Source organism: Balaenoptera musculus, chromosome X (genome assembly GCF_009873245.2).
Source record: "Balaenoptera musculus isolate JJ_BM4_2016_0621 chromosome X, mBalMus1.pri.v3, whole genome shotgun sequence".
Classification (NCBI taxonomy): domain Eukaryota; kingdom Metazoa; phylum Chordata; class Mammalia; order Artiodactyla; family Balaenopteridae; genus Balaenoptera; species Balaenoptera musculus.
Genome location: NC_045806.1, coordinates 84,654,996 through 84,675,802, shown reverse-complemented (window position 1 = coordinate 84,675,802; position 20,807 = coordinate 84,654,996). Strand labels below are relative to the sequence as shown.

Sequence of the window (20,807 nt, the reverse complement as noted above, 5' to 3'; positions counted from 1 at the left end):
ACACATGCCGGTATTCCCACATTTAGTACAGAGGACCTAGCATACAGGTACACAATAAAAAAACTGACAGCAATCCAGGCAACAAAATCTATAGGTTAACTTTCTCAAAAAGCCCTTGACCTAAATAGGAACAGAAACAACTCTCCAAGGTAACATTCACTAGCTGGCCTTGTGAGGGGAAAAAAACAGTAAGAGTACAGGCAACATAACAAATTCTCTTAAAAGGGCTATATCACATAAGTGAGTCCAAAACTAATCCATCTCATGAACTCAATGTTACTTTCTCCACTCCTATTTTTCTCCACCCTGCCTTGATTTTGCTTTTAAACTTTAATGTTGCCTGCTTTGTCAGTGCTAAGTTAAAGACAAACTGGTGGCCAAACCAAGGATTCTCAGAACAGAAACATGCCCCGATAATTCACTTATTCAATAAATAATTACTGAGCATCATCTACAATATATGCCATGCACAATTCTACTCACCGGGGATAAAATAACAAAACAGTCAAGGTCTGTGCTCTCATGAAACTTATGGGGGTGGAGTGAAGAGGAGTTGTGAGAGTCAATAAATAAGTAAATAACTAATAGTGAACATAATATACAGTGATGTCATAGAAGAGAGGTGGGGGTGAGAAGCTACTTTGGAATAAGTGTTCAGAGAACGCCTCTCTGATGTGACCTTTAAGCTGAGATTTGAATGCCAGGAGGAACCAACCATGTTAAGAGCTGGTGGAAGAGTATTTCATGGAGAGGAAAGAACAAGACATGCTAAGACCTTAAAGCAAGAGCTCTGTGTGTTAAAGAAACAGCAACAACACCGGGAAGAGGCGAGGGTCGGTGGGGTAGTGGCATGAAAGAGGTACAGAGTAGTGGGAGACGAAGTCAAAAAGGCAGACAGGGACTGCTATATTGGGGTTGTAAGCCAGAACAAGGAATTTGGTTTTTAAGTGTCATAGGCCACTATGGGGGAAGGGAAGACTGTTACAGAGAGGAGTGATACCATCTGATTTATGTTTTAAGATCATTTTAGCTGCAGTGCGGAAAACAGAATGTTAGGGGTGCAGGAGTGGAAACAGACAATTAAAAGGGTCTAGCAAAAGTCCAGAAGAGATATGACTGCAATCTGAACCTGGCCTAAGGTGTAAATGGTAGGAGAGGTAGAAAATGATTGTATTCGTGAAATGTTTTGGAAGGAGACTGGGCAAGGCCGTAATAAAGGAATTGGATGTAGGGAAAAAGAAAGAGAGGAAGCCAGAATGACTTCTAAGTTTTGGGCTTCAAATAGGAAAAACTAAGGGAATGGTCGTAATGACAATCAACCCCACCTCCCTAGAACAGATGAGGCTGGAGCAGAAGAGCAATATGTATGTCTAACCCACCAAGAAGTTCCAGGTTCCGAGTTGTTTCCTCGGGTCCTACGAAAGAAGGGCGGGCGAGCAGCTTCTGGCCCTTTCCAGTGGAACCGTCCCATCACTCCCCAAGGACCCCCTTTCACAGCCTGCCCCAGCAAGGAGCGAACTTGGCCACGACAACTGACCCACTGGGCAGATTCCCGGTCTGGGGAAAAACCCGATACCTTGTAGGACAGTCTTGCTCAGAAGTCAGGAGATTGATTCCCTTCGGCCTCGGGGCTCCCACTTTGCCCGGTGTTTAAAAGCACCTCACCTAAAATACTCCTCAGTCCCAAAGCCTCTGGAGTCCAAACGTCACCTCCCGGATTCGAATGAGCGGGCTCCGCCCCGCGCATGCGCTTCCGCGGCGACACAAGGGGCTTCAGGGCGGAGCCACGCGCTCTGCTGAAGCCTGATTGGTTGGGTCACAGCTCAATGGCGCGAAGCGGCGCGCGCGCCCACGCTGACGCAAACGCAATTCCGCAGAGCCGCCGGCCACACCCGCCAGGCCCGGGGACGCCCGGCTAGCGGGCAGTTGCTGCTGAAATCAGCCCATTGGCTGATGTTCCCACTGTTCTAATATTGTTCCCATTCGTCACTGTGCCTAAAACGGAACAATTAGTGTCTCGGTTCTTGAGTTTAACAAGACCAATTACAGTGATCCATTTGCTCAGATTGACCCCAAAGGTCGGGACTTTGAATCTGTAGGAAAATATGAAACTGCAAACTTCTCAATAAAGGCTGCTTCTCCCATGTTGGGCAAGAGAATTAGGTTAAAGGGTCTGACACCTCTGAAGCTGTCGCTAGGAGGTGGGAGGAAAGGACAGCGGCTGAATTTGCCCTCCTTTTACCGAGGATGGGCACGCATACCTTCTAGAGTATGCTGGAAACGTATGTCCTGAGCCAGATGTGGCATCTTGTAGGTAGCCGGCCAGTCAACAAGTAAAGATTCCTAACTTTGAGGAATCGATGGACCTTAAAGAAACTGGCTAAAACAGCAGCAAGGGCTTAGTCTGAGACCTGAACTTAGTCCCTAGTTTAGTCTCTTACTAGAGTAGGAACTGGAGAGGAAAGATAAAAATTTAATGACTCTCACTGATTTTTTTGAGGCCAAAATATACCCATAAACTATAGGCAAAAGTGTGGGAGGAAACTTTGCAATCTTGGGGAGAGATGAAGAATCAGACTAAGTTGATGTATTTGGGAAAGACTACAGCAAAAAATGATTATTTACCACATCTTACATTGTTTTCAGAGTACTTTCAAGAAATCATATTTAATCATGCATGAGAACTGAGTGTTCAGCATTTTCTATGATAGCTGATCTTCCTTATCTAGTAAAACTGAAAATTTCTCGAGTCATTTTTTCATAATCATTTCATACTCAAATGTAAATTGAAAGAATTTTAAGCCTTCAATCCCCTTATTTTTGTAAATGAAATTGGGGCCCTGAGTGGTAAAATAACTTGCCTAATGTGACAAGTCTGTGGCACGGGAATTTGTGCCAGTTTGTGGATGCATATATAGTGAGAGACACTGGTTCATCTTTATTTAATATACCTGCAATTATTTCTGAAATCATTCTTCTACCTTCCCTTGGCATCACCTAATAAAGCAGAACTCCCCAAACCTGGGAACTGTATTGAGATCTAATTTTGTGGCTTTCTGTCTTATGTGCTGACATCACAGAAGTGTGAGGAAACTTAAATGAGATTGGAAAGTTAGTAACCTCATTAGTATATTAAGTTATTGTACTCCCCCTTCTCTTTATCCTCCTCCCTCATCCACTCAAAAATAAGACAACCTGAATCCCATGACATGACCCTTTCTTTCCAGATTTTCATTATTTGTCGAGACCACTTCCTCCAAACTTCAAAAATTTTTATTTTGAAAGAATGAGAGAAATAAGACAGAGAGGTATCAATCAACAAGAACAATGATATCGAAGAAAATACAATAATTTGTACTCCCCCCACACACAACACTCCCACCCCTTTTCCCATCCCTGGCACAATAATATTAAAACCATCAAAGCACATCTAACAAGGAGAAGCAGCAGTACGTAATGAAGAAAGCAAATTTTCATACTGCTCAATCCAACTAGCCTATATCAAATGTCCTTCCCCCAGCTAAACTCCACTCACTGGAATGATAAAGAGGTGTAGAGGAGACAGCTGTGGGGGTAACTTGGCTCTCTGCTTACACTAGCAAAGCTCAATGAAAATTCAATAGGAATAGTTAATCTGTTTGGCAGCGAAACACTGGATACGGCTCCTCTGTCAAATTTCAGATGATTTAAAAGAACAGCTAGTTTGAGATTCACAGACTTCTAACGGGACTAATCCTCGCTCCCTCAACCGCAACAGTGGAGCAGCTGCCAAATCCTGGTTAGCTGCTGAGAATAGTGGAAGTGAGGCAGCTTTTGGCTTAAGAAAATCCAAAAAAGATGTCCGATATAAAGTTTACTGTTTCAGTTTCCAAGTGTGAGTAAAGGAGCTTAGTAGGTTGGGCTCCGACAAAGGCAAGGTGAAACTTCCAATTTTATCACTTGAAGAATTAGATTATCTATTGACTGCACATTTCCCTTATTTTAATTAAACTCAGTATGGAGTATTTACAATGTAAACAACTGTTAAAGTAGAAGTTAATTCATTTTACGTGTAACTCAGTGTCTCAAATTGAAGGAAATTTTTCCTAAAGTGGTAGGTTTAAGTTTTCAGCTTAATCTAGTGAGGGATTCCCCCATCCCATGGGAATACATAGTTTGTTTTATACCAAGAAGTAAGTAGGATTCTCTTTATAGGAGATTTATTTTATTCTGCCTTCACCAGAATCAGTCTATGAAGGGAAGGATATCTATGCAGGATTAGTTCAAGATCAGAGCCTTCTCCTTCGCACGTGTGTGCAAACACGCAAACACACACACACAGTAACATTTTCCCACACTTAATCTCACAGTCACATGCTTGCTGGAGTCCATCTCACAAATACACTTCAATAGTTAGCCATATACATGTACATGCAGCAAGATGTGAGAGTTGCCCCAGAGTGATTAAAGGTGGTGCACATACATCTATGTGGGGAGGTCATTTTAGGGTATAGGTGTACACAAGCCAATAGGGCCATTAACTTGCAGGTTATATTTGTCCCTTTTCCCCCAAGATAAATAAATCAAATGAAAAACACACACTGACATCTTCCTGGGTGTCATGGAGGCAACTGCCTGGAAGGTCCACTTTCTTGCACTTCCGCTTTCCTACGACAATTTCATTTTGCCCTGAGGGGCCTTCTCATATAAGGACGGCTGCTCCTCGGTATTTCCCGCATTGCCGGTACTCCCCGCATTCCCTGGCAGCGAGGATTTCTTCTCAGAGGACCGGTCTTCGGGCTTTCGGGCAATCAGTAGGCGGCAGGTAAGCAGGATGCCGAACACCAGGGCATGGGCGTAGCGTTTGAGAGGATCACCGACTAGCTGGTGGAAGAAGAGCACAGCCAACACCAGCAAGAGTAGGAAGAAGTTGGCCACATCTTTGGGACGCCCAGGCACAAGGGTCATGACAATGCCACAGGCCACCTCAAGAGCACCAATGCTTTTGCGGAGGAGAATGGAATTGATCCCCATTTTCTTCAGCAGAGGGAGGGCTCGGACATAGCTCTTGTAAGCACGTTTCTAGAGTGGAATACCATAAGGAAATCGCTGCATTAACCATGATTTTAACAGAATGAAGAAAACACAAGCAAGGTCCTTCTTCCCCACCATTCCCTTTCCACACCAGACATGGGTGTCATATTCTTTTTTACTGTGCCCCCTAAATAAAAGCCTTGTAATTAAGGAAAAAAGCAAGCAATCTGCTGAGATCCCTGTGATTTAAACCTTAGTCACAGCACCAAAGGTAAGAGAATTTGGCTTTATAGTTTAAAAAAAAAATTTGGGGGGGGGGGGCACGCCATGTGGGCGGGATGCGGGATCTTAGTTCCCCAATCAGGGATCAAACCCATGGCCCCTGCAGTGGAAGCACCTTTTATTAAAAAAAAATTTTTCTGATTATAAATCATAAACAACATTAAGAATTTAAAAGAAAATTCACTGGGCCCATAAAAACTGGTGCTGATTAGCCATATCCACATTTTCTAGTGCCTACATTGTCCAAACCCAGATGCATATGAATACCAACAAAAATGAGACAAGGCAGTAAAGCCTCACTAATTTGGACTTCCCTAATTTGGAATCTGTGTTAATTCAAAAAAGAGCTGAGTTGGAGTTTACATTTGTGGTATCTGTAAAAATAAAAAAAGTGTGTGCTAAGCAAACAGAAAAATTTTAATGTATGCAAATGTTAGCCCCTTATATATCTTTAAAATATAGTAAGACAAAAATCGTTCTTATGGTCATTGAGATAAATCCCTAGGATTTTACAAGACACTACTTTGATTAGCCTAGTTCAAGTTCATTAATTTTAATTCAATAAACATTTACTGAATACCTATTATGGATTATGTGATGGAGATATAGAGATGAATATGATAGGGTCAAGAAGCTCTCAGTGTAGTGGGGGGAAACAGATGCATAAACAACATTATAAAGCAGCATGGTTAGTGGTATATAAGAGAGTACTGTATAAGATCTAATTGTAGCCCAAAGGCAGATATCATGGAACAGAGAAGGGAGGCACTGGATATACTACAAAGTAATAGAATTATACTGACCTTAGAGTAATAGATAATCATATTTTTCACTATTCAGATTGACCCAATCCTCCTTTTGTAGTAAAGTGATGAGATTTTATCAAGTGTCTTTCTGGTTTTGCCCACTACTTTGTTTTCATGAAGTATCCATTAATTCATTCAATATTTATTAAGTGCCTCCTGTGCTAGGCATTGTACTCAGTACTCCAGATACAGACATCAATCATTCAAAAGCCCTGCCTTCCTGAAGTTTGAGTTTATGAGAAGAAAAGTTATGGAAGTACATAAGTGCAATAAAGTGTTATGGGTGCTGAAATAAACTATGTAGTAGGTACAGTGGAGGCACACCAGAGTGGTCAAATCTCCCTAGATGGGGACTGAGAAAAGCTAGAGTAGAATCTTAAAAGAAGAGCAGATGTTTGCAAGATCAATAAGGGAAGGGCATCGAGGGCAGAGGAAGCTGGATGAGCAAAGGCCCTGAAGCACAAAATAGACTGGCGCGTGTTTCGAACACTGCCCCAGCTCAGCATAGGTTGGGGGAGGAAGGGGGAAAGGGTGAGACATGAGACAGAGAAGACAGATATGAATCAGATCATGGAGTGTTACGTTGTGGAGCTGGACTTTATCCTATAAGCCAGGGGAGCAACATAATCTGCTTTTAAGGAAGGTCCCTCTGGAAGTAGCATGGAGGATGGATTGGAAGGGGTATGCCTGGAAGCGAGGAGATCAGGTGAGAGAACTGGGCTAGAGTAATGACAGTAAGGATAGAGGGAAGGGGAGAGACTCAAGGATACTTTGAATGCACAATCAACAGGAATTGATGTCTCATTGGATGTGGACACTGAGGGAAACGGAGAAGTCAAGAATGCATCCAGAAGAAGAGGGGGATGGGGCAGGAAGGAATGAGGAACTCAATTTGGAGTTTTTTAGTTGAAGTATCTCTAAGACACCTAAGTGGAGATGTCTGGTAGGCAGCTCAATAATAGAGGTCTGGGGTAAAGATACAGAATTGACAGTTATCAGTATGCCCAGGTAGAATGTATACAGTGGGAAAATGTTTGACAGACATTTAAAAAATGGGAGGAGGAAGAGAATCCACAAAATAGACAGAAGCAAGTGTGGTCAGAAAAGTAGGAGGAAAACCAGGAGAGATGGGGTCATAGGGGCCAAAAATTTTAAGAAGAGAATAGTCAAAAGCACCAGATGCAAGACAAGTATTTCAAGAATCAGGCAGAAAGCCAACTTGACCTGTCAGGAGCATCTGGTGCTTAGAATAGTGTACACACACTCTAGTTTGGAACAAATGTTAAGTCATTTCTCTAGTGAATGCACCTTTATTTCATGGATTAATTATCATGAGTAGCACAAGATAGTCCTTTATGAGTACTGTTTCAAGACCAGTGGTTTAGTAAAAAAAAAAAAAAAGAATGGATTTGGATTCAAACAGGCTTGGCTTCAAATCCCATCTCTGTCATTTTCTAGTTGGTGTCCCTGGGCAAATTATTTGCCCTCTCTGAGCCTCATTTTCCTGAGCAGGGCTGGGACTAAGATGAAGTAAGCCTATGTCCCCTGAGTGCAAAATTTAAGAAGGCACCAAAACACTCATTGATTAAGGTAAATAATATCCACAACAAATAAAATATCACAACTTTAAATGGAGGCAGGATCTGATTCTGCACTTGCACAACACTGCCTCACACCTCTTCCTAATCCTAGCCCTGTCAGATCCTGTCTTTATTTACCTTTATTCACCTCTAGTCCCTAATCTGTTCCTGAGCATATAGTGAAACACAAAGTATCAGTCGTTCTTCCTCCCTCTTCCCATTTTAGGTTAAATCAGGGATTTTCAGAGAGAAATTAGGAGAGAGGTTGACCAGTAGGCAGAGTAAAACCCTGGGCTGAACTGAGCTAGACCCATGTGGAGCAGAGCTGAGCCGAGGATTAGGGCATCTGGTAGTTTCCTCTCACTATTAACCTAGATGCCACCTGCCCACTCTCTCTCCCTCAACACTCTGGTGATGGTAGCAGGGGGACATAAGGGAAAGAAATCTAGACCCAAGAGTTTTCCTTAACACTTTCAAGCTAGGACCTTTTTAAATTAGCAACACAAAGCTCCCCAAGAGGCAGTTCCTAAATCCTAAGTGTAACCTTCTGACATAATGAACACAGGAAGCAGGATGAGTTCCTTACAGTCAGTGCAGAGCCAAGATTTCCAGATGCTGACTGAATGCCTTCTGGAAACATTCCTTTTTTGCCTAGGGCTAACCACCCATCATTTAGGAATAGATTTTTATCTATACTATAGTGAAATCTGTAGGCCAAATTCCAGGTCTTTAAATCAAGTTCCTATGACTTCAGTGATCATTGTTCTCTCCATTTGCTCTAACTCCATATTACTTTTTCAGTTGTTTATCTAACCTCTTAAACTGCAGCTGTAGATATTTTTATGCAGCAGTTGCTTCTTTCTTTCCTTCTTTTCTCAAGAGGAAACTGCATGTGGATAAGCCATTTCATCAAATCTTTAGTTCAAAGCTGAGTAGGTACAGATAGCATCTATTCTCCACGACTCCTGATAGGGAAGTCATGTTTAACTTAGAGATGGGACTAAGCTTGGATGTGGTTTTGACAGTCTAGGAAGCCCTTTATTCTTTCTCCTGTGGAGTAGGATAGAGATATCAAGAGTATCCTGCTATTGCCAGCAGCAACAATACTTGGTCTGGGCCACCTCAATTCCAACAATAGAAGGGCCACGTGTCTTAAGTCTATAGTAATTAGATCTCTAACGACTTTAATTGCTCTGACAGTAAGAATAAAAGGAGTTGACTGAGTCACTCTCCCAAAAGGCTCTGGAAGTTCACTTTGTTATGTCTGTTTCTTTTTCATTGCCATGACCCAGACCCTGAAACCATAGTTTCCTTATAGGGGAAGGAAGCAGGAGACAGAAGGGTTTAGTCAAATGTTTCAAATCCCTTTAATCAAAGGCAGTCATCTAGCAATACCCTTGGGCTAAGATAAGCTAAATTCCAATTTTAGTTTTGCGCCTAAATTGCTTGCAGAAAATTACTAAGTATTTTATTACCTCAGTTTCCCCTTTTGTAAATTAAATGAGCATTTTGGAGATTTGGTCAAAGAATCATAACATCATAGCATCAACCAAGGGCCACACACACATATTTTATCATTAATGAACCACACAATTAGAAATCCATATGTTTGCAAGCCACAGTAATTATTTAAATGATAATAGCAATGATTCAAGCAGGTCCGTTTTTATCGTATGAGACGACATGATTCAGACATGAGTCAAAATCATATGGAGCCTTTCTTTAGTTATACCTTTTTTCTTTTTATCATTTATTCTTCACAACACCCCAGGGGCCATGATCTCATATTAATTACATTAAACTTGAGCAGCTCACAACTGGTTTACTTTAGTTCACTTATGCTAGTTAGGTAAAAGAAAAAAAATTTTGGCTAATATACTGTATAATTCCATTTATATAAAGTTCAAAAACAGATGAAACTAACTTATATTGTTGGAGTTGGGATTTACCCTTGGAGAGGTAGTAATCAGAAGGGGCCAGGAGGGAGGTGTCTGGGATGCTGGTCATGTTCTGCTTCTTGATATGGGTGCTGGTTACGCAGGGGGATTCTGAAAATTCCTCAAGCTGTATACACTTAGGCGCACATTTCAGTATGTATGTTATACTTCAATACAATTTACAGGGAAAAAACTATAAGAAAGCAAAAGAGGGCACTGACAAAAATATATTTTGGCTAAAAATCTCAGCCTGGTTGATATCTTAGATCATAAAGGCTACATAAGTGCTGCAAAATTTACTGTTTCAAGTATGATTTTCCTGAATCTCTGTAGGAAAAATAGCCATATGTGAATCATAGATCATTTCTTAAATGCAGTAATAAACCATCACATGTTTAATTGCCAAATATCCATGTGAATGAAAAACACCTTTTAAGCAGTTCTACCTTCCACTGTCATAAAATGCCCACCTAAAAAGGAAGGTGGCAAACCTGGTCCTACTAACCAAAGTGGATCCCTCCCAGATTGCATCTAAGGGGAGAAGGGTCTGACTTCCACTGTCAGTCAAAAGTCGCTCTGAAACAAGCACAGCTGTTGGCCATTGAGAGGCTATAAGCTCCCTGGCATAAATTTCAATGTAGTTAACTTAGGATGGCTAGCTGTGTGAACTAAGCAAAGTCATTTCACATCTCAGGGTCAGTTGCCTCTCTGAAGGAATAAACGTACTGTACCACCTCAGAGAACAGTCTAAGCACCAGTAAATTACTATCTTATTATTATTATCTTAGTATTATTACCTTATCATTCCAACTATTATGTAGTTGGAAAGCAATTAATAGTGTGATTGGAAGTATAAAAGATCACCTATGGACATTAAATAAACTGCCCAAACCTATCTGGAGTATTTTCCTAGGGCTACACAAACCCTGGGGAAATACTGGAGGGCATTTCACTATAAATAAGCAAATCATCCAAATCAACAACAAACCTTCCCTATAAGGGGATGCAAAGAAGTGGCAGAGACCTGCCCTGTCAGAGACTTTGCCCTCTCTTCCTCAGGGTCAAAATCCTTTGGCTTCAATGTGACAGGATTTGTGGTGTTTTCTTACTATTCCATTTGTGGCCCTTTGTGCTTATAGGATAGAACCACTGTTACAAAGAGCTGAACACCAAATTTAGAGCAAGTCAACCATTCATATGTTAAACTGCTTAGCATTTGTAAGTGCTGTCTCACAATTTCAAGTGAATTAATGAAGGCATTTAGTCAGGGGAGCGGTCAGTCGTGTTGAATTCACGTGGGATTTAGAGTACTCTATAATGACACTTGCTAAATTGGGAGGAGGTATGGAGTGACACATACCAAACAGGCTATTCAAGAGAGGCATCCGGAAATTCTGCATGGGATCCACTGTGTATTACCCAGCAGCAAGTGTGGAGTTTTCTATATTAGCTGACTGCATAGAGGTCTGTTCACCACGGCATAAGGAAATAGCATCTTGCTCTTTTACATGCCTGATTTCAATCCCTTAAACTGGCCATTCAAATTAGTCAGGAAACCATTGCATAAAATAGAATCAATTATCATCACCTCAACCCAGAGCATTTCTTGAACACCTACCATATTCATACACTGTACTAGATGCTTCCATATGTAATCTCAGTTAATATTTACAACAACTTCCTGTGGTAGGTTGTTATCCTCATTTTACAGATGAGGAAACTGAGACAGGCACTAAGAGTGTCAGGTCTTGAACCCAAACCTACATGACTCAAAGTCTGTACTCCTTCCACTAACCTTTCCTGGCTTCCCCAGGAGAGACAGGAAAGAAGTTCATAGTCATTTGTCTGTCTGGTTTTTAGCAGTGATTGTCCACGGAGGGGATAACACCTAAGCATAACACTAATGGCTTTAGAACAAGAAAAAATAGTTGACAGAAAAGCAAAAAAAAAAAAAAAAAAAACTCTAAATTTGAAAAATTGGTTTCGAAGTAAAATGAAACCCCAAAATATGGGATTGGGGCAGTTAAACTGGTACCAAAAAAGGAGAAAAAATGTGCCAGATATTTTCAAGAATCGGTTGTAAGTTCTGACATCCAAAAAAGCAGTTGTAACCATTAATGACTCCTCTACTGGGAATATTGAGTCACAGACTTGGTTTCTAATCTCTGCTTCAACAGCAGCTTACCCTAGGATCTTGGATAAGTCATTAAACTTGCTCTGTTTCAGTTTATCCATCAGTAAAATAAGCATAACTTTAAAAAATGAATCTACCTCACAGAGATGTTTTAAAGAACAAATAAACAACAAGAGCAACAACAACACCTTGAGATTTTATACAAAAAGCCACTGCAGTCAATACATGACTAACTCCATCAATGCAGAGGAATCACTCCTAAATGCAAAACAGAAAATCCCAGATAATCATCCCAGCTGATCTCTGGTTGGGCAAGAAATGGCTTCTGAGCTGCATCATCAAGAGCCAACCAGAGAAATCTGAAGGGTGGTGACAAGCTAAGACAATGCTACAATGACTCATTCATTCACCCAGCCACTCAACAAATATAAACTGAGCAACTTCTTTGTACTAGAACTGAATTGTCCCCACTCCCTATGGATTCAACAATAAAGCTGGGCCGGCCCAGGCACTATGCAGTGGGCCCTATGCCAGAAAGCCATCTCTAGCCTGGGGTCCAATGCTCAATGCAGGAGGGGACCCTGGAAAACGGCGGTCTGAAAATCCTCCTCAAGCTTCATGCTACTGTGAAGTTTACCTCCCAGCTAGATATAGTTCTTCCATTGCCTCCAGATGCCCCTGAGCACAGAAGCACGGAACTGTGTGTACACACACACACACACACACACACAATGGTTCTGTACTGCTGTATTAGATTATACCTATTTAAATATGTTCCTTTGTATGATATGGAATCTTCATATATTTCTTCTGCCTTTCATTAAACTGTAATAGCTCCACACCCTAGGAAGAAACCTACTGCAAACCCATTTGTGGCTGGTCCTCCTCATGAGCTCCTGCCAAGCTGATAGGAAGCTTCCCGGTGACTCCATCTTAGTTGGATTGCCTGCAAAACCTAACACTGTACTTAGGGTGCAGCTTGGGCGGCCTCTAAAGCAGCTGAGCAGGATATAGGGAGACAGGGAGTATACTGAAGAAGGGTACTATGTCCCTAAGGCAAGGGAAAGCTTAAATATACCCAAGGCACACACACACAAACATATAAATGTATGCATATATGAAAAGGAAAGAAAAGCAAGAGCATATGCATTTATTTATAATCTAACGCCAAACTACTGCTGCCAAGACAAAAATATAGTGGCAATTCCCCTCCACCCTTTCCCTCTGCCTTTGGTGGCTTCGCTACCCCACTTCCCCTCCCCTCCCCAATGCAGGCTGCCTTGGATACTCATTTTGACCTGATTTCAATTCCATCTGGTCAAATGTTCTGGGAGGAGGGAAAGGGGGAAGGAGAAACACATTAGGATTTGCAACTGGGGCTAGACCTTGGCCCCTGAGTCCCAGCCACCCTCCCCGACCCCAAGGTGATCCTGTGGTGAGAGAGACATGGGAAACACCAGCTCAAACCGTGAGACAGAAGCCAGAGCTGCCTGCAAACATTTCTGAGCATCTACAATTTGCCAGACTCCATCCACTTGCAGCTCACGTTGAGGGGCTCTGGAAGGCTCTGCAGTGAGCTCCAGGAGAGCTATTTATTCCTGTCAACTGTCAACGTGTGGGGCTATTCCTCCTTGCCTTAGCCCTAATGGGGAATCCCTCTTGCCTTTCTTCTCTCTCCCTCCTGTTCCTCCCCTAAGCTCTTTTCCTTCTTGACCTTGAGAACCCATTAATGGGCTCCCTCCCATTACTGGCAGCCTGGCAAAAGCAGAGAGAAGCAGGTTCTCTTCAGCTGGGGCGGGGAAATGAAGAGGCAAAGTGACAGGGGGAGAAGCGAGAGCGGAAGTGCTGGAAACATCCCCTGCCATCACCTCGTACTCCACAGCAATAGGAACAAGTCCTCTTCACACCCAACTGTGGAGAGCAGCCCAGCCCCCAGGTTGCAGAGGAGATGTTTTGGCCATTCACCTTCAGGTGATTCTAACTCTGCGGAGGGGAAAACCTGCAGAGGGCCTGGCCCTGGGCATCCACAGGAGACAAGGTGGGGATTAAGGACTATTTTGCAGGAGAGGAAAAGCAGACTTTGCAGATTTTGCAGATTAGCCCATATACAAAACAAAATAAAACAAAACATCCAGCTCTCCCTTGAGAGAAAGGGAAGAAGCAGGCTCTCCGTGACCTTTATTTGGGCCAAGACGGCTTTGTCTCGAGGATATAGACACACGCCCAGGCGGCTAGGGGAACACCATCGGCTCTCCGCCAGGGATGAGGAATACCTTCCCCGCCCCTAAAAACTGCTTGTTTCAGTAGCCCATTCGCCCTCAGCTATTTCCTCCTTGCCTTTTGTTCTTCCCCAAGATAAATAAACTCTCCAGCTTGCTAAACTCTTAGCTCCAAGGGAAGGAATCAGACTTGCAGACTGGCTGCCGGGACTTTGGGTGTGCTGGAAGGAGGGAAGGGCTCCTGCCAATGACAGGTGTTACGCAGGTCTCAGCCCTCCGGTTTACTTGGGGGTGGGGGTACTCACTGGGCAACCCCTCCCCCAACTGGCATTCAGTGGCTCCAAAACAGTTGCTCCCGGCATAGCCCGCAAATGAAATCGCTCTCGTCCAGCTGCTCCTTCCCAGCTGCAAAGTTGTTGGGGAGAAGGGGGGGTGCGGGGTGGGGGTAGGGGTGAAAGGGCTGGGACCGTGGACCGGGAAGGAAAGAAGGGGAGAGGTACTCGCCATCCCTTGGGGGTGCGCTCCTCATCACCCGTTTGCTTCACTTACCATCTCACTGTAGGCATCCTTGCTGAGCCTGGGGGTCAACTTGATAGTCCCCATGAAAACAAAGAAGAGTCCCAGGGCCACTGAGAGTGCCACGACGGTTACGGTTCTAGGGGATGCCATGGGGTCACCAAGGCAGGTCCCGACTAATACTGCTGCTTTGCGCACCCTGTCTGTCTAAGGCGCAGGCACTTAGCACAGAGAGAGCTAGAGGGACGCTGCGGAGGCAGCAGGCAGCTAGAATGACAAAGGGAGAAGAGGGAGCTCGAGGGAAAAATTGAGAGACCGAGATTCAACCTCTCTCACTACAACAATCGCTGGGTCCTAATGCCCTACGCTCTCTCCGCACTGGCCAAAAGCACAGTCTCGATGTTAAAGGAAGTCCTAAACTGAGGTGGAAACTTCAAGTCTTAAATGAGGGAAAAGGTAGGTTATGCTTCGAGTTCAGTCCCTGGGCTGCCTCTGCAATGAGGAATTAAGGAAGACCGTTCTATCACTTCGCACCAGGAGTGCTTTTTATCTGTATAGTCCTTTAATTATTCACTCCCCTTTTCCAACCTCTCCCCTTCTGTCCCCTTTTCCTTTCCCTCAGTCAAAACATTAGTCCTCAGAGTTGGTGGTTTCTGCAGTTGGTAACACTCGAGGATAAATCTGCAAAGTTGTCCAGCTTGATTGCTGCCAAAGAAGGCTTTATCTTTCTCTTCCTCCAAAACCTTTCATGGCTCCCATTGCCCAGTGTTTAACTCCAGAATTTTAAATTTGGCATTTAAGGGCCTCCACATTTTGACCTCTGCCTCTCTTTGGAGGTTTATCTTCCAGTAATTCCCACTGCCACCCCTCATCTCCTGTCCACTCATGGTCCCATCCAACCTGAGATTTCCTACCTCCCCTACATTCCCTTTCCCTGCTCTATCACCCTTCATTAGCATTCAGCCTTTTCTTCAATGTCACCTCCTTTGCCTTCCCTGATCCACTGCCAGCTGGATATGATTTCTCCCTCCTCTGATTTCCTGTGATAGTAACCAATATTTATTGACCATTTACTAAGTGCTAGACACTGCCCTTGACTTGTATTAACTAATTTCATCTTAACAGCAACACTGTGAGCTAGATATGAGTTCCTATTTTATGGATGGGACACTGAGGCACAGGGAAGTTAAGTAACTTGTCCAAGAGTATATGCTAGTATATGGAGAGACAGAATTCAAACCTGGGCAGTCATTTCCAGAGCCCAGGTTCTTATCCATTACTCTACTGCCTCTCTGTATAATATTTTGTATCGTAAATATGACACTTACCTGATACTGCTGAGCATTGTAATTACACAGTGCTCACAATTACACAGTGGGCACGTGCATGCACACACACACACACACACACACACACACCTTTTTGAGAGGCAGTGTTCATTAAGAGAGAGAGAACAGTCTGGCGTCAGACCCTGAAGGTCCAGGGTTTCAATCCCAGCTCTACCACTAACTCTGTGAACTTGGATAAGTCATTTATCTGAGCCTCCATTTCCACATTTATAAAATGTGAATGAAAATTCTGCCTCAAAGGTTTGTTGTAAGAATTCCATGTTAGTAAATTGCCTAGCACAGTGTCTAACATAATGATACCTCAATGGATGTGGTTCTCTTTTTGCTTCTTCTGCCTTCCTAATCCACTCCACAACTAGTTTAGATTATAAGCATTTAAAAGGGAGGAACAACTTCTGTATATCCCCTACAGTACCTAGAACAACCCCTGTTGTGCACCAGATCCTAATATATCTTGATTGGGAAAAATTTGATGAATTAAATGCAAATATCCTGGGGAGTGGTAACACTTTAAGATTTAGCAATCATTTATATCTTATAGTGGAAGCATTTCAGACTCTTTTCTTATTATGATTCTACCTATAAATTAGTGAGTGACTACAACGTGCATACAAGTGAATTAGGCACTGTAGGAATACACAGATAAATGAGGCATAGACCCTGCTCCCAATGGGCTTGTTGCATAGTAGAGAGTAGGATTTGTTAGAGAGGAGAAAATTTCTTCATACATAAAAGAAAGACTGGAAAGAATAAACCAAAATGAAATGTTTGTCTTTATAATTTGTTTTCCAAATGTCCTACATTGAATATGTCAGTAAAATGAGTACTTAGGGAAGCGCATTCACATACTTAAGCAAATGATCAGAATATATATATGCTATTTTCCTTTCAAATTACATGATAATGGGAATAACACTATTAATTATAAAAATGTATAAAATACTGAATAATAAATATTACAAGGAAAGAATAACTCATGATCCCAGTGTGCAGAGATAAACATTCTTAATATTTTGATGGGTCAATATTTTAATTGACCTTTTTCTTAAATACCTATGTACAAAATATATATAAATTATTTTTCGAAATTTAATCCTACTATAGAGTCAGTTTTATGCCCTGCTTTTTTTTCAGTTGTTAGCAATTTTTCTGTATCATTAGACTGTCTTCAAAAACACAATCTTTTAAAAATGATTGTATAATGCTCCAGCATCATCTGAATATACTATAATTCATTTAACTATTCTCCTATTGCTAGATATTGATGTTGTTTCCATGGTTTTTCCTTCTGCATATCCTTGTATATCAGCCTTTTCTGAATTCCTGAATTTTTCCTTAAGATAAATTCCTAGAAGGTGAATAGGTCAAAATTATGAATTTTTCATATATATGTATGCATATGTATACAAATTTAATAACAGCTAACATTTACTCATCACTTAAAGGATGCCAGGTACTATGCTAAGTGACTTGCATGTATTGTGAGATTAGTACTATTAATTCTCTCCATTTCGTGAATGAGGAAACTGAGCCAGCAGGGAAGCAGCTCCCCAAGTCCAGAGCAGGGCTGCCGCCTGTTGGGGTACTCAACTTAAACCTGCGTTGTTCCTCAGTTTCCTGCTTCTGCTCCTTTAATTCATTTAGAAGATATGAATATTTAAAAGGCTCGATACGTATTACTAAAGAGCTTTCCAGGAAAAAAAAATTTACCCTCTGATCAGCAGCAGAGAAATATATATGCATCACCACATCAGATCTGCATTGAGAGTATCAGTGCGTTTTTCATCTTCACTAATTTCATTATTTAGAATTTTGTATTTTGTGGATTATTTGTGTGTTAGAACATTTTTTCATATATTTATTAGTCGTATGTATATCTTCTGTTTATGTCCTTTGCCATTTCTATTTTGAGTGTTAGTGGTTTTTGATTGATTCATAAGAGATCTGTATGACATCGATCATGTTTTAAATATTTTTCCAGTTTGTGTTTGTCAATAAATTTGATGGAGTCAAATCTAACAATACTTTTATGATTTTTTTCATTGCTTTTATGCTTAGAAAATTCTTCCCAACCTGAAGATTAAACATTTGCCTATATTTTCTTAAAGCAGTTCTATTCTTTCATCTTTTTTTACATTTAATATTGTTGACTAACTCTATCCTCATTGGTCTGTGATGCTTCTTTTATTGTATATCAGGTTCTTGTCTTTTTCTAGGTGAGTCTCAAGGCTTTCTGTTCAGTCCTACTGATTTGTTTGTTGATTCTTGTGACAGTACTACGTTTTAAATATTATAACTTATGTATACATGTTAATATCTTATAAGCCAAGTCTCCCATCACTGTTATTCTTTTTCTAAAATTTCTTTGCCATTCTCCCCTATTTATTGTTTTAGGTGAACTTTAGAATCACTTTATCAAGGTAAAATAACTTCGAATTTTGACTGGATTGAATTAAACATGTAATTAATTTTAAAAGTTGATATCTTACAAAATTTAGCCTTCCCATCCAGAAATATGGCATCAGTTTCCATTTATTCAAATCCCAGTTGCTGAGAGATGTACAAATATCCTTGTTTTCTTTGTGTAGAGCCTATACATTTTTTTAAAAGTTATTCCTATGGATTTTATGCTATTTTTTTGTCATCATGAATGGATTTTTTTTCTCCATTATATCTTCTAACTGGTTGTTGCTGACTTACAGGAAAACTATTGATTGGTATTCAACCACTCTGCTGAACTCTTTTCTGAACTCTCTTGTTAAATCTATGAGTGTTTCAATTGATTCCCTTGGGTGTTCTCTGGATAGACAACTGGATCAGCTGCAAATAATGATGATTGTTGTCTCCCTTCCAATACTTATGCCTCCTTTCTTTTTCACATCTTACTGTGTTAGCTACAGGCCAGCTTCTAACATTTGCCTGGCCCGGGGCAAGAGTACAAATGGAGGCCCACTTACCACATGTCAAGGAACCATAATTTGGAGCACAAAAAGAAACATGAAAGCCAATGCTTGTTACTACTGGGAAACAATCATTGTTATGAAAGAATCTATTGCTATTGAGAGAGGAAGGACTTGACAAGTTAATTTGTCTTTTCTCTTACTAAGCACTTCTGCTGCTCAAATTTTCCCTGTACACCAAAGCAGTGTCTGACATCAGCGGCAGCGTAACTCACATCATGGCATTTGGTTGTATTTGCCTTTTGTTTCAAGTTAGTAAAGAGCTATCATTTACTGAGGGCTTACCACATGTCAAATGACGTTCTAGGTGTTTTACATACATAATCTCATTCATTCCTTATAGCAACCCTAAAAAGTAGGAACTATCATTGTTAGGCTTCGATTAAGTAACTTACTCAAAGTCACATGCCTGTATGTCCCTGGGCTGGCATTTAAAACCCAGGTAGGAGGACTTCCCTGGTGGTCCAGTGGTTAAGACTTTGCTTTCCTAATGCAGGGGGTGCAGGTTCGATCTCTGGTTGTGAGCTAAGATCCCACATGCCTCGCAGCCAAAATATCAAAACATAAAACAGAAGCGGTACTGTAACAAATTCAATAAAGACTTTAAATATGGTCCACTTAAAAAAAAATCTTTAAAAGAATAAAATAAAACCCAGGTAGGTCTGAAACCAAAAGTTCATTTTGTTAACAACTACATTATACTAACTTCTATTTTATCATTTATCATGATGTTGGCTATTGGTTGAGATGGATATTCTTTATCTGGCTCTGGAGGCGAAATAGAATACTGGATTTTTCAACTTGAACTTGAAACTGAGCTGAGACCCTATACCTGGTTCCTACAAAGAGGTGGCCCTCTTTGTTGTCTCTTAGGGCCTGAGAAATTCTGTTCTTGATCCATCTCATTCCTTACATCCTACCACTTAAATATCTGTAGGGTTTTGCTTCAACTGTAGAGGTCTCTGGATGGTGACTGCCCAAGGGTTCACAAACTCACATGCCTGCAGAGAGTGAAGAGTTAACATAAATGTGTAAATTAGTGAGACACTAGGCAACAGAACTGGGTTTTTTTTTGTACTGTGACCCCTGAATGCTCTGGAAATTCTGGGGTAACTGCTAATGAGGCGACCAGTTATAGCACAGATCGTCCCGCATTCTTTTGGTGGTTCTCGAAGTATGGTCTGAGAACCCCAAGTGGTCTATTATTCCCTTGAGGTATTTTGTGGGCTGCTCTCTTAGACTGTTAATGTTACTTTGTTTCTGGTTTGCATTTACTTGTGTCTTATTCAAATAAGCATCATTTCCTCAGTTTGTTATGGGAGAGGTTTGCTGTGATGTACAGTAGATGTTCTGCAGAGTCATTTGCCTTGTAATAGCAGTCCTGATTGAAAGACTGTGAGATCCACCCAGGAGTGGGTACAACACCCACATCTCCCATAGGGTCACAATCTGAGGACTTGCTCTGTAGACTGAAGTGGGATGTCTTAATATTATTACTGGCTACCATCTAGAGAGAGATCGCTCTGTGCTAGGCACTGTATCATTATAGTGCATTACATACACCAGCCCATTTAATCCTCCAGACAGCCCTATGAAACAAGTCCAATGGGTTCAATTATTATGCAAGTTTTTACAGACAGAAGAAATCGAGGCTCAGAGAGGTTAGGCCATCTTTTCCTAAGTGGCAGAGCTAGAAATGGAGCCTGCCCCATAGCAGAGCCTATATTTTTGGATCATTATTGGTCCTTAAACTTGGCTAGCATTAGAATCACCTGGAAATGTGTTTTTAATGCATATTAGTGGGGCCCATCTGCAGAGACTCTGATTTAATTGGTCTGGGGTGGGGTCCCCAGTACTGGTATTTTTACAAAGCTGTCCAAGCGATTCTAGTGTGCAGCTACACTAATGAACACCTCACTCTGCTGCCTTGAAACTCAGCGGCCTCAGCTGTATCTCAGGAAACTACAAGGCACATGGTGGAAAAAGAGAAATAATGTTATGGTGGGGTAAG

At 41.5% G+C, this 20,807-nt stretch overlaps 2 protein-coding genes across 3 annotated transcripts in view; both read right to left on the bottom strand.

Moving 5' to 3' along the window:
- Positions 1–1,741, bottom strand: part of CENPI (centromere protein I) — a 49,216-nt gene extending 47,475 nt beyond the window's left edge. Inside the window, exon 1 of one of the 2 annotated variants that reach the window (XM_036839124.1) lies at positions 1,666–1,741. The gene's annotated coding sequence lies outside the window, so the exon portion shown is untranslated. Of the gene's footprint in view, positions 1–1,576 lie in introns of both variants that reach the window. The other variant, XM_036839123.1, reaches the window with a different exon arrangement.
- A 1,510-nt stretch (positions 1,742–3,251) lies between these two features.
- TMEM35A (transmembrane protein 35A) lies at positions 3,252–14,764 on the bottom strand. The gene is made up of 2 exons (XM_036839147.1): positions 14,521–14,764; positions 3,252–5,061 (listed from the first exon to the last, which is right to left on the bottom strand). The coding sequence occupies exons 1-2, from the start codon at positions 14,638–14,640 to the stop codon at positions 4,648–4,650; spliced, it is 534 nt and encodes a 177-aa protein (XP_036695042.1). The 5' UTR covers positions 14,641–14,764; the 3' UTR covers positions 3,252–4,647.
- Between the last annotated feature and the right edge of the window lie 6,043 nt (positions 14,765–20,807).

Coding starts and splice junctions, on each gene's coding strand:
- TMEM35A (XM_036839147.1), bottom strand. CDS start 14,640: ATGGCATCCCCTAGAACCGTAACCGTCGTGGCACTCTCAGTGGCCCTG. Junction 5,062..14,520: donor AGGATGCCTACAGTGAGATG/GTAAGTGAAGCA, acceptor ATTCCACTCTAG/AAACGTGCTTACAAGAGCTA.